The sequence below is a fragment of the Tiliqua scincoides genome, chromosome 2, assembly GCF_035046505.1.
Source record: "Tiliqua scincoides isolate rTilSci1 chromosome 2, rTilSci1.hap2, whole genome shotgun sequence".
NCBI lineage: Eukaryota > Metazoa > Chordata > Lepidosauria > Squamata > Scincidae > Tiliqua > Tiliqua scincoides.
The window spans coordinates 44461366-44475153 of NC_089822.1; the positions used below are offsets into that span (position 1 = coordinate 44461366).

The following is a 13788-nucleotide window of genomic DNA, read 5'->3' on the forward strand; positions in this document are numbered from 1 at the left end:
GTTTAGGCAAAGCTCAGAACAGGAATTTGGCAAGACACACTCCTTCCCCTTCTCATCTTGCCCTAAGTGCTCCTTCATATACCTGGTTATCTGGGACAAATACCCCCAGTCATTCCCTTTATCCTTTGTTCTTGCCACCCAAGACCTGCTTTCTGACCTTTCTCCTTTGCATGTCCTGTGGCTCTGTCTCACCTTTTCCTCCCCCTCATCTTCTCACCTCTTGCCTCCTAGCCTTGCTTTCTCTCTTTATCCCAACATTTGCTTTTTCTCCCCCTGTTTCTGCTCTTTTCCAGCATCACTTTCTCCCCCTTTTCCAGCACAGTAGCTTTTAGACCTACCCATTAGCTGACAGCCCTCCCAACCAATTAAGCAGTGGAAAGGCTGTCAGTCACCACTAGCTGGGCCAAACATAGTGGTGATGCCACTGGCAGGTTCCACTCATCCAAGGAGGACTACATATTTCAGCATCCAGGAAGTCATGCGGGTCCACAGAACCCTGTGGCCCTCTAAACATATTATAAAGGAGGCCAGCACATCAAGGTGGCTAACAAAACCACATTACAATGAAATAGTAAAACAATTTTAAAAACACACATCATTTAGAAACAACTCCAACAGTAAGCTGGCAAGTAAAATGAATCAGTGATTCAGGGAGATTGTCAGGGAGACTGCCATGTTGTGCAGGCAGAAAATCCCAGGGTCAATCCCTGGCATCTTGAGCATTTGGAAGCTCTGCCTGCCTGAAGCTCTGGAGGGCCACTTGCACACGTCTGATCTCAGAAGCTAAGCAGGGTCAGGCCTGGTTAGTACTTGGATGGGAGACCACTTGGGAATACCAGGTGCTATAGGGTTATACCATAGTCTTTCGAGACTGAAGGTTGCCAACCACAGTAGATTAGTGATGTGACTCAATATGAGTGTTCAACTCTCAAGCAATTGAAACAGGAATCGGGTGCCATTATCAAAAGCCCAAGGGAAACATGGCAGACTTCATCTGGCACATAAGCAAACAATAACAAAAGTTCCAGGTAAACATCTCTCTGAAGCATCTGGTGGGCCACTGTGAGATACAGGAAGCTGAACTAATGGGCCTTTGGCCTGATTCAGCAGGACTTATATTTAGGAAGGGGAGTTCCATAATCTGAGTACTACCATAGAAAGGGCCCCTATAGCTAGTAGCCACCCATCTAATCTCACCTGTTTCAAAGGTGTGAAGCACACCAAGAAAGGCTTCCAGTGAAGACTGTAATTGATGAGCAGGTTGATTTGAGAGAAGACAATACTGCAGGTGCCCTAGTCCCAGGCCATTTATGGCTTTAATGATCACAAGGAATATGTTAAATTAAGTTCAGAAATGAACTGACTCGGAAATGAAGTTCAGAAATGAACTGACAGAAATTGAACTCTTAACACTAGCATAGTGGTTCACAAACTGTAGGTTACCACCCACCAGTGGGTGGTGATCCAACTTTTGGTTGGTCACAAAACTGACAAGCTGGTAGCTGAAAATGTGTTCAGCCCTGTGGAAATGAAAACAGAGCAGTGTGTGTGTGTGTGTGTGTGTGTGTGTACTCATGAGTAGGCAGATGCATCTCAGTCCACTTTGAAGGGCTGAGGGAAATGCAACACCACCAGAATGGTTCCAATCCCATGAATACAGCCCCCCCCAAACAAACTCTTAAGTCCACACCCTCCTCTGACAAGGAAAATTTATTGAGCCCTATGGAAAGTGAAACTGAGCCACATATATGTATTTATCCATGAGGAGGCAAACATGCCTCTGCTGTTTTCAAAGGCCAGGCAAAGGGGAACACTAGGCCACCAGAATGGTCCTGATCTGATGAATGTGGAGCTCAACAACACTCCAGAAGGTGACCCCCACCCACCACCAAAAACCAGAGGTTTGATTGACTGGTGATGTCTTGTAAAGTTGGTGGGTCCCAATAGAGTGTTGGTGGGTCCCAATAAAGTGGGTCCTGGTACTAAAATGTTTAGGAACCACTGCACTAGCATAATGTGTGCATGGTAATCAGTCCAGTCAGTATGTTTTGGACTAGCTGAAAATGCTCTTCAAGGGCAACCTCTCATACAATGCAATTCAGTAATCTACCATGGATTGTTGTGGCAGATGTGACACGATGGGGCTTGGTGATGCTGCTCTCCCTCTTTCTGGTGACAATGGAACCAACTTGGAGCAGACAATGGGTCTGTCACCTAGCGCTGACTCGCTCATGGGCATGCTGGCACCACAGATGGACCCAGAAGTCAATATGGGTAGCCAAGAGGGGCCACCCGGGCTAAAAGAGGAAGAGCATGAACTGCCCAGGGATTTCAAAAGGGTGGCCACAGCAGTGCAGGGGGATAGTGAGATAGAGAAGATGGAGAGGAGAGGAGCAAAGTAAGAGGAAGGTGTGATGACAGAAGAGCCAAGAACTGAGAGAGAGAGAGAGAGAGGTCAAGAAATAGACTGTGCAAAAAGTGGTTTGAAAGGAGACAGAAAGTGAGGAGGCAGCCATGAGAAATCACAAGGAAAAGCGCTAGAAAAGGACCCAGCCAAGGACTGGAAAGACCAACAAATCCTGGAGCCAAAGGAAAGAGTAGCTCCAGGCTGGTCCACTGTTTCTGCCAAAGGGCACACAGAGCTGTCTTAGACCATACCTCCTCAACTTGGCTGCCCCTGAAGAACCCCAAGACCATCATCTGTGGAAGAAGCAGAAGAAACCTGGAGAAGGGAAGAACAAAACAGGGTAGAAGTGGCAAAAAAAAAAAAAAAAAAAAAAAAACCTCCAAAGCCACCATCAACTAGAAAAACCTTAAAGAAAACCCTCCTCCCAGTTTTCATCTCTTGAGAAAAGGATCAGAGAGGGAAAATATAAGGACTTGAAGGAACAATTTTAGTTACAGCCTCATAGAAAGAAAATAGATATACTTGCAGCTCAGGGACTACTATCCTGCCTGTGGGTGGTGGGAGAGACAGAGCTTCATAGTTTCTTTGTCAGTGCCACCCTAGCCCATGAAACTAAGTAATTTTCTCTAAGAAGGACCACAGCTAGCACTGGAATTGCTACAACTAATACAAAATTTTCAAGGTAACCAGGAAGTTCTACAGCATTTGGAGAGACAGCAGAACTCATAATAAAACACACACAACTACTTAACTTGAAAAAAGCTTTATTTCAATTCAGATATCTAAATAGAATCTGTATTTGAACAAAATAAAATTTGTATGGCATCTACAGCTTGCTGTGACTCTCCAAAATAAATACATTTTTTCCCATTTACAATATTATTCAAGGTTGTTGGACCAAAGAGGAATGCAGTCTGTTCAAGATATTTGCATAGAGGGATACATTCATGGGATGTGTTTTTTAAAATACATTCACTGATGGTGCAAAAATTTGGCACTTAGCAGCAACATAGTGTAGCGGTAGCTTACAAAGAACAAAAATATCATGGCCGCACAGAGTTCAAGCACACTTTTAACTCCATAATATTGTGACTGGCACCAGAAAACAGTTAGTATTCCTTGATGCTAAAAAAAAATCTTGGTGTTCTTCAGGATAGACTGTTAAAATAATTTTCTACAATCTTCTACACAAATGCTTGTGTCCTTTGATTTCTACAGGGAAAATGTGCATGACTAAGCAAAGGATTGCAGTCAACTGGCTGTGACTTGGAGAAGTGTTTGTACCAGATCCATGCAAAGAACTGTGGCCTTCTCTTTACTTTAGCACAGCACAAGGAAGAACTTTCCACACATCACAAGGAGCTCCAGAAAGCAAACTGTAGTACAATTCAAGGGGTGTCTGTTGCACAAAAAGTCTCACGCTTTGAAGTACAGTGCATAATGTCTTGCATAACATAGGCAGGATTTTTGGATTGTGATAAAAAATTTTTAAGGTATTTCATTTAGCACTTTTGTACAAGCGAAAATGCAATTCCTTGCCTAAAATGATGGTTTTTCTACCATTTCCTTACAAATATATTCTTAATCAGCGCAATCCTATTCTCTGCCAACACAGACCATGCAGTGCTGCTGATGGAGCATTTGTTGCATGCTATGGGGGGGTGAGCACATGGCCTTGGAGAGGTAAGTAAAACCTTTTCTTACTTACCATCCCATAGACTGCCCGGCCTCCTATGGGTCTCCCCGAATCTATTTTGCTGGCATAAGTCTGAGGAGACTGAGGGGACAGTTCAGGTGGGGAAAGGGAAATAGGATCTTGGCATGTGCTGGTGCTGCTGAGATCCTTCCCTTCCTGTCACCTGCCCAGTCTACTCCCTGCCCTGAACAGCCCCTGCCACCAACCTACCTGTTCTGACAGGGCATCTGGAAGCTTTAATGTGTGCGGGTCTCTGGCTGTTTGCATTGGTAGCTGTGAAACAAATGACAGTGGCACAGCTTTCATGCCAATGTCCCAGGCGTTAGGGTTGTAGATTACAAGGTTCTCCACTGTAAGAACCTCTTCAGATTAGGCTGTTAATGTTTCTAAAATCATCAAGAGCTTAAAAATAATCATCCAATATGTGTATACAATCCAAGAAATTAGGACAGTGTTTTCTTACCTTGTGAATGTCTTTGCATGATAAAGAGAAATGAAGCAATGCTGATTAACATGCACCAAACGTTGCCGGAAGAGATTATGAATTCATTTATGAATGGTTTTCCTTTAAGTGATCAATGTTGTGACAAAACAGAAAAAGTGCTAGGATAAAATACACTTGTGAAGAAGAAGTAAAGTATATTTTGTATGTATGCTTCAGAATTCCTCACTGCTACTGGCTTCTTGTACATCCTGCATTTTAGGATACATTCATGCAGCACTGTCCTGCTGCAGATAGCCCCCAGGATCACTTTTGTATGAGTAGTCAAGTAGTATTTAAAAAACAAACAAAAAAACACAACTCTGTAGGTACATCAGTCTCATTGCTCCATAACTCAAGGAGTGGGAAGAAATATAATGGGGAGGAGTGGGAGTACACTAGCTTTTGTGAACACTTTTAATTGAAGCCTGAAAGTTTTGGTTCTGTGGTGCTAATACTGAACATGTACATGTTACAAGAAATGTCTGCAGGCTGGCAGATGATGACTGTCTCAGATGAATGTCCAAATTTACAAATGTCTGAAAAACAGTTATATTTCCCAACTTATCAAGCATGCACCAGTAAATTCCAACAACCACATTTGGGCATCCATCAACGTTCATGGGTGTACCTCTGAGTTTTCAGGCATTCATGAACTTGATCTGAGATTGTCCCTATTCTGTTCATGCGCCAGCCTTCACCAGATTTTGGAGAATCACTGTAACATACATTAGCATGTGCAAGAATGCTGATTTACTTCTAGTGTTCAGGTGCAAGCAGTGATGAATGTCCTGCCTGATACTAGTAAACTGAATTAGCACTCGTAGGGGGATCTGCAGCACACATCATGTTACACAACCAAGGCATTTGCCACAGTAGCTGGCTACATGTGATTCAACCAGTTTCAGGATTCAATATTATCTAGGTCGCATGAGAAGGACTTTCACACATAATGACCATACTATAGTGTAATTTTACAGATCCTACCCAGTCTAAGTACTGACATTTTAATATAAATAAACAAAAGCAATCAATTAGCTCAACATTAATTTAGAAAGGGGGAGAAAATGGGGGAGAAAATTTAGAAAGAGGGAGAAAATAGCTTACGGTTGTTTTTAAACTTGCATTCTGATTTCTCAATCTGTGAACTGTGTAAACATGAATCTACATTTATCCTTAGGGTAAAGGCAAAGGCTGGCCTGGAACAAACTTTGAGTTTGTGATTTATTAGTCAAAGATATGGTTTCGTATTTTGTTGGTTTGCTGAAAATATAATTAAAATAAAATTTAAAACAATAAAAAGTAACACCTAAGTAGCTACTTAAGTTCATTGCAGCGTACCGACACTCCCAGACACTCGGGAGCAGTGGGCTTGAGCCTCAGTAGGATTGCATGGAGCCACCAACTGCATAAATCAGTGCCCATCCATGGTGTCTATACATATGGCTGCCATTGCTGGCACAACAGCAATAGTTACATGTATGGGTCCTGTAAGAAGGTGCTTGTATTTCATACAAGGAGCATTCCATATGATCCCTACAATGTCGTTAGTCTGCTGGCAGTCCACATGCATCTACAGCCAATTGGAAGGGAAGCCAGTCAGAAACTTACCCAGGCAATTGAATTAAATAAGTCTTTTAGGCTCCATGTATGCCTGACCAATTGATCAGAAAAAAAATTGAAGAAGGGCCATTTCATATTCTGTGTTTGTCTGCATGAAAAATAGTTTCATGTGAACAAAATTATCCTGACAAGTTGTATTGTTTAAAAAAACAAAACCCATGAATCAGTTGCTTAAAAAGTGAGCCAGGACTGGTGTCATTCAGACTCGGGCAGTTCAGCTATGATGTTGGCAGGTTCTTCCGAAGCTGTCCCATCTGCCTTAGACTTTTTTCCCTATGAGTTTCTCCAAAAGTTTTAGCTGTTCATCATCTTACAGATGTGCTGAATTCACTGATTCGTCTTTGTCCTCTGATGGTGTAGTTTGATTTGGTGGAGGTTTATACAGGAAACATGCTATACATGAAAAGATAATGGAGACTCCTTTGCACACTGCACCTGTGGAAGGATGGATATGATGCTTGTTTATATTTTGTATTCACTTAGCACCTTCCACTTTACAACAAACAACTCAAATCAGTCCACAATAATCAATATATTTAGGAAATTACTGTTCAGAGATCAATCTTAAACACATGTACCTGGCAATATACACCATTGAACAAAATGTGACATGTTTTCCCAGTATAGGATTGGGCGCTGGTACATGAGCCACTGGTGAGAAAAATGGATACCAGCCATAACAAAATGGTCTCAAAACAAGTTTACTCTTATCTTTCAACTCTGCCAATTAAAACGTGAGCTCATTGATTAAAATTGGTGCACCACTGATAGATTAATCACCCCTAAGTTCAGTGGCTCAGGGCCCAATCCTATCCAATTTTCCAGCTCCAGTGCAGCTGCAATGCAGCCCAGAGGTAATGGAACAAATGTTCCCATACCTTGAGGAGGTCTCCGTGACTGTCTCCCCAACACAGGAAGCAGTGCATACCCCACTGGCACAGCAGCACTGGCACTGAAAAATTGGATAGGATTGGGCTCTCAATCAGTTAAACCAATGCAAACGAAGTTTTTTTTTTGTTTTTTTTAAACTATGGCTGCAAGCTTTAATCAATTTCAACAGTAGGTTAATCAAGATTTAATTGATTAATCAGTGTGGTCAATTTTAATCAGTGAGCTCAAATTTTAATTGGTGTGATTGAGAAATAAAGGCACTCTGGGACTATAATTGTTCTGGTGAGTTATGGTGGTAAGGAATAAAAATGACATTATGAAAAAGAAAGTTATTAAAGATGGTCTTGCCTTCTAGCAACCAGTGACAGCCTTTTGCTAATTATATTGTACATTTATCTCATAATTCCTTGAATGTCAAAAAAAGACACCTATGCTGAAGTTTTGATATGCAAATTGATTTGAATTAATCAGTTCATTAGTTAAAAGAGAGACAATTAATCAGCCAAGGCTGTATACCTATGCACGCATTTTGGGAAGAAAGCTGCACTGAACTTAGTGTGACTTACTTCCAGGTCCAGCCCACTGATAATCCCTGGTGAAGCAGTTGCCTCAGACAGAAAGTAGTGGACTGAAAGCAGTGGATTGAAGGAGGTGTGTCATATGTGACCTCTGAGCTCCGCCAGTCCCGCCTCCCTTCCGCCCTACCCTCTCCCACCACAGCGCCTTCCCCTGCTCTCCACCTGCCCCAGAACGCCTCCTCCTCACCTCCCCCCACACCTCGACTTACCTCTCCACCACCTGGTGCTCCACACGGAGCACCTGGTGGCAAATCACTGGCCTCTAACTGGCGCTGTCCAAGCGCAGGATCGCTCTGGGCCAGCTCCAGTGCTGGAACAGTGGTAATGCCCACAAACATGCCTTATGGTACATTTGCAACAGTGTGAGCCAGCATGCGCTCAGTAGGATTGGGCCCTCAAACCATGGCTGACGGCTCCCCAGTCTCTTTTAGATTCCACCATTAGGTTACTGGCTTCCATTTTTGTCGCAGCAAATGCATCAATTCACACTGAATCTGCACTGGTCCAAGCTGAACTCCGGCATTTGTTCTCCATTTTGGCACGTTGTTCAGTCAGCGACATGCTGTTCAGTCAGTGGTTTGATGTCAGGTGTTTCCTTCCAATCAATGAAGATCAGAAGCACTGACCTTCTGAATTTGCATTCAGTCTGCTCAGAATATCAGACAAATGGAAACTAAAAAATTAGCCATAACAACAGCTGCGTTTCTTCCACTCTCATATTTCTGTTATGTTTTCATCTGAAGATTATTCAATGGCATTATTCAGACCAGGACTCTTTCGTGAATAAAACATTAGAGTTATTTGTTGTTAATAAGAAAGACACTTACTTATCGTCATTAACATATAGGCCATTCTTCTGTTGTTATAGGTCCAACATGATCCTTTAACTCCACATTTATCTACCGACCACAAAGTACAGGTACTATCAATTGTAATGCCAAACAGTATTGGTCCAGGTATAGTTCCTGTAAAAGATGAAAAGGTGCAAAATTAATTGTAAATGCAACTCGGTTAAGATAATGCTATAAAAGTAAAGGAGGCATCTGAGAGTAGAAGGCATCTAGGTGTGAGTAGAAGGCATCTAGGTGTGAGAAGGCATCTAGGTGTGAGTGAGCCTGAGGCATCTAGGTGTGAGTAGAAGTAGGGCTGATTCAGTGCCCCATTCTATTTTCTCTGCCCCCCCCCCCCAAATTCCAGGGAAAATGGCAGAGAACTTTCATTGATGGGTTTTGGGTAGGGCTGGGGGCTTTTATTGAACCACCACCCCTTCTGAGAGCACTGTTTTTCTGCAGGACACCATCTCCTATCCTGAAGCACACTGGGATGGGACGTCACTTGCTTTCATTGCTGCTTCTGCTTCTCAGAAACAGCGACATTTCAGTTTAAAGCAAGACAGAAGCATGCTGTAAACCCCATCAAAAAACTTTCCAAGATCAGATAGCAGTTGTGATGATGATGATTTGATGATGATGATCAGAGCCCAAAAGCAGTAACCACTCCTGAAAATTAGTGTCAATGCTGGCTGAAAATAATCAGCACAGCACTACTATGAATGCAGTCATATAACCATACACTTCAAAATTGTCTTTTAAAATTGCTTAATTGCAAGATTTTTCAAAATGCGAGGTGCATTAACTAGCACTTACATGGAAACAAAACTACACAAAGTTCATAAATTTAAAATTAGAAGTATGATCCAGGTCTTTCTTGTTTTTATTCACCTTCCTGTTTTCATTTTCATGGTATACAATGCCCTTCCCCCCCAGGACCCTGCTGCATAGGGTGGGTTGCCAGCACCTGGGGCGAGACAAGTATTGCACCCCCTAACCTGTGGATTCTTGTAATTAAACCTGAGAGGAAGGAGCTACTGCTTGTATTCCTACTTCACACAGCAGACAGCAGCTGCTAAAGGAGAAACTGGGCATACTCAAGTAGTTGCTCGGAAAATATCACGGCATTCAGCCAGGGAAAATGTGAGGCAGAGTTAACCTGGTAGCCTTTTCAGGGAAATTGCATGAGGGCAACTGCAGTGCAAGTGAGGGGGACTCCATGTGGCCAGAGAGCAGAAGGGTGCGCTCTGGCATTCAATTGGAACTTTGGAAGACTCCTGGACAGACCAAAGCTTTCAGGAAGCTTCTAACATTACTGTACTGTGAAAACTGGTCTTTTGCCAGCTTCCAAGATGGCTGACACCAGCTTGTCAGGACCCACCAAAAAATATTTGTTTTCTCTTTTGAAATTTTGCACCCCTAAGAATTTTGCAACCCCAATTCTGTGCCACTGCCCACCACGGGTACTGATTTATGTGGATAATCAAATCCACAGTCAGCCTTTGCAGGATCTACTGGATGCGGCAGGAGTGCACTGCATCTCACAATGCACCTGGGAGGCCTTCTAAAGTCCTAGTAGGTCACACACAGCCTCCCCAGCCCCAGAAGGCGTTTTGGACATGTTTGGAAGACAATTCTGGTTTTCACTGAAAACCAGAAGTGCATCCTAGACGTGACCAGAAGACACTTCTAGTAATGTCTGGGAGATCCTTGAGGCCCTCCAGCTGCAGGTTTGGTACCTATATTGACTATATTTAGTAAAACCCACAGGTGCCAAACCCACAGATAAGGACGGCCCACCGTAAATACAAAATCTCTTTGCATAGGGATGCCTCCAGATTCTCTGAATATTTACACTAGCCACTTAAGCTAACTAATGTTTATCTCAAAGTTCTTTTATATTAAACTTAAAGGATGAGATAAACTACACATGGCACTGAATGTGTAGTTTGACCCTGTGTGTTTGTGGGAAGAATGCTCACGGGTGGAACCACAGTGCTTTGGTGGGGTGGAGAGATATTGCACCCCTGAAGGTGGTGTTTGTCCCAGGGAGCATCCTTTGGCCTCCAGATCTCGTCTCCCCCTCCTCATGGCTTCTATATGACTTTAAAAAAGAACCACAGATAAGTGAATCCACAGATGCAGGATTTGTGTATGTGGGGGACACAACTGTATTTCTGAAATGAGATATGTGCAATGAAAATTAATTGCAACACACATCATGATCTAAAGTAGTGGTTCCTAAGCTGGTGGGTCACAATCCACCATGGGATCTAGAAAAGGACCTTTCCCTTTAAGGGGAAGGGCCCAGAGATTGGCAGCAACACAATCAAGATGATCATGCTGCTGCTGAAGGGTTTTTTAAACTTACCTGGGGGTCACTAAGCCTCTCCAGAGGGTCTAGGTCCAGTTTTGTGTGGAAAACAGGAAGTGATTTTTTTCCTTCTTTTAAGCAGTTTGGAGCTGCCGGGAGGGCTACAGACAGGGTCGAGGGGGTCTCTACAGACCCTCTGAAGAGCCTTAGTAACCCCCAGGTGAGTGTGAACAACCCTTCATTCCACAGCAGAATCACAACCGTCCCAATTCATGTTGCTGTCCCTTCCCTTCCCCTGCAATTACTTACAGGGTTCCCAAAGTTCAAGTAGAACCTTGGGAACCACTGATTTAAGGATTACAACACAGATGCCCAATTCCCAGCTATAGAAAGGAGAGGATTTATATTCACACAGGGCATACGCCAATCTTTCATTTGCCATACATAACTAAGGGAACATTGGACATTAGTGGTCCGTGAGTCTGGTGACCATTATTCTTATTTTGGTAAAAATTAAAGGCATACCCAGAATTCGTAGAAACAGCATCTGAACACCCATAGCAAATGATCGATGTCTATCTGGTACACACCTATAAACCAAAGTTAAGATAGAAGAAAATGTCACCAATGCAACTTCCAATCTAGTATTTCCTTTAAACATTTTTATATTTTGAACTCATGTTTCTAATCAACTTTCCTCCTTTGAAATATAGCGAAGCTACATGACCTTTAAAAACATCGGAAAACTCAAACTGTGACTTGTAAACAAAATAATCAAGTTCAATAATGTATTTGTAAATTGTTCTATGCTTACTTCTTACTTGCTTTTAAAGAAAAGGGGAGAGTTCAATTGGATAGTATTCTTTGATTTTTATCATACCAAACTACAATTTTCATTTCATGTGATAGTTCCAAAAAACAAAAAACCAGCAGGTGAAAAAGGGGTATCAAATGGGAGAAGGAGAAATGATTCAACCAACTGTCTACAAAGTATCTAAGATGTTCTTGCAATCCAGCCTGCTGACATTAGCTCTGATATTCCTGACATGCAGTGTTGGTACTTAAGATACATTTAGGATCCAATCCTATCCAACTTTCCAGTGCCAATGCAGCCATGTCAATGGGGGTGCAGCCAATGGTATCCTGTGGTGAGAGGGCAGTCATGGAGGCCCAGTGGTGGGCCAGGAGGGGAAGGGGGACAAAAACCCCAGGTGCCATACCCACTGCAACCCCACTGCTGCCACCTCTGCCCTCTGCACCACCTCTGCCTGCCCATCAGAGCCATTCTGCAGGCAGGTGAAGCCCCATGCTGCACTTGGAAGTTCTCAAAAAACCTTCTGAGATTTCTGGAGCGATCTTAGAGTACTTCCAGTTTTGTCAGGAAACTGGAAGAACTTTTTAAGATTGCACCAGAAGCCTCAGAAGGTTTTTTGAGCACTTCAGAGCATTGCATTGGGGAGCAGCATGTTGCAGACCCGTGCCCTGGGGCAGCATGGGGGCTAGGTCCTTTGCAGTGGAGGCCACCTCAAGGTAAGGGAAGATTTGCTCCCTTACCTCAGGATTGCATTATGGCTCCATTGGAGATGGAAAGTTGGATAAGACTGGAACCTCAGATTCATATAAATTTCACAGTCTGGCAATTAATTAGTTGGCAGTGGCACAAACCCAGAAGTGCTTTCACCACTGTCACCATTGAATTGCCAACCCCATATGCTCTAGTACTGACCTACAGTTCCTTCCTGCTTCATTAACCTTCGGCACACAGTTAAGACTGGTATGCCAATTCCTTCCCCCCACAAATGAACAACACCAGCAAGAAAATACATCTTTATCTTGATTTTAATCAAGTTAAAATCATAGCTAGCTCAACTATTCTCTTTTCCATACACTCCAAATATTTCTGTTCTTACCTGAAATGAAATACAGAATTAGCGAATGGGGGTAGAAGAATACTTGCTTAAAAATTTTTCAGGTTTTTAGACAAGGGCTAGAACATTTTATAGGGCACTGCAAATAGTACAGGAGTTGTGCAAAAATTACCTGAGAACAGCCACAGTGGTTGGTGTAACAGACAGAAAAGTAAACACAACAGCAAAAAAGAAGATGCTGAGGAATAGAGGAAGGACTGTGCACTTGGATTTACATTTCCCAGCAGTGGCCCCATGGGTGATATTGTCAATAACAATTGTTGGATTTACAACACAGGAACAGTTGGTATACATCTGTAAATATAGTACATATAAAATATTAGCACGATTAAAAAAAATCAACTGTTTTCTACACGAGGATAATCTCTCCAGGACTGGGGAAGGGATTGCGTTTATATAGGAAACTTTCTTTTAAAAAAATCATAATAGTAGCACATAAATTCCTCAATACTTACACTTATTTCAACAGAGAGCATTATGGATATAATTGCCTTAGTATTTGTTTCAGTGTGTACGTGATATCTTCTGAGGGAAACAGAACCACAGCTTACAAGTTGGTTCAGGGAGCAGGTGTAGATTGCTGAGTCAGCAGAATCAGCAGGCACCTGGGACTGACACACCCTGGGAGCGACCAAGCCAGCACTGATTGGCTAAGCTAACTACATAAGATTAGTCTGCTGGAGCTTCCAGTGCAGCAGTAAGGGAGTTGGAGATAACTGTGGAACTGCTGCCAGTGACTGAGGAGGCTGGATACTGTATGTATATATTATTACTGACTTATGGACTGAACCTTTGACTGTGTATTGTTGGAAACTGATTTGGATTTGTTATACTTGGACTGACTGCTCTTCGTGCTGACTCTTGGACTGTTTACTGACTACTCTACTTGTGATATCCCTTGCTCAAATACATCTGCTGAAAGTACTCTGCTGTATTTGCTGGTTTTCTTGCAACCTGCTCATATTGGGACAAAACAGGGATCCTACACCAATCATCCCACAAACATAACCTTAACAGTATCCAGACTACTTCCGGTTAGG

At 42.7% G+C, this 13788-nt stretch overlaps 1 protein-coding gene across 1 annotated transcript in view; it reads right to left on the minus strand.

The window, feature by feature from the left end:
• Positions 1 to 2662: 2662 nt before the first annotated feature.
• Positions 2663 to 13788, minus strand: part of SLCO4C1 (solute carrier organic anion transporter family member 4C1) — a 59751-nt gene continuing 48625 nt past the window's right edge. Inside the window, exons 10-15 of the mRNA XM_066612557.1 lie at positions 12861 to 13042; positions 11346 to 11410; positions 8504 to 8641; positions 6539 to 6642; positions 4314 to 4376; positions 2663 to 2722 (exon numbers count right to left, since the gene is read on the minus strand). Coding sequence (XP_066468654.1) covers positions 2663 to 2722; positions 4314 to 4376; positions 6539 to 6642; positions 8504 to 8641; positions 11346 to 11410; positions 12861 to 13042 — 612 coding nt within the window. The remainder of the gene's footprint in view (positions 2723 to 4313; positions 4377 to 6538; positions 6643 to 8503; positions 8642 to 11345; positions 11411 to 12860; positions 13043 to 13788) is intronic.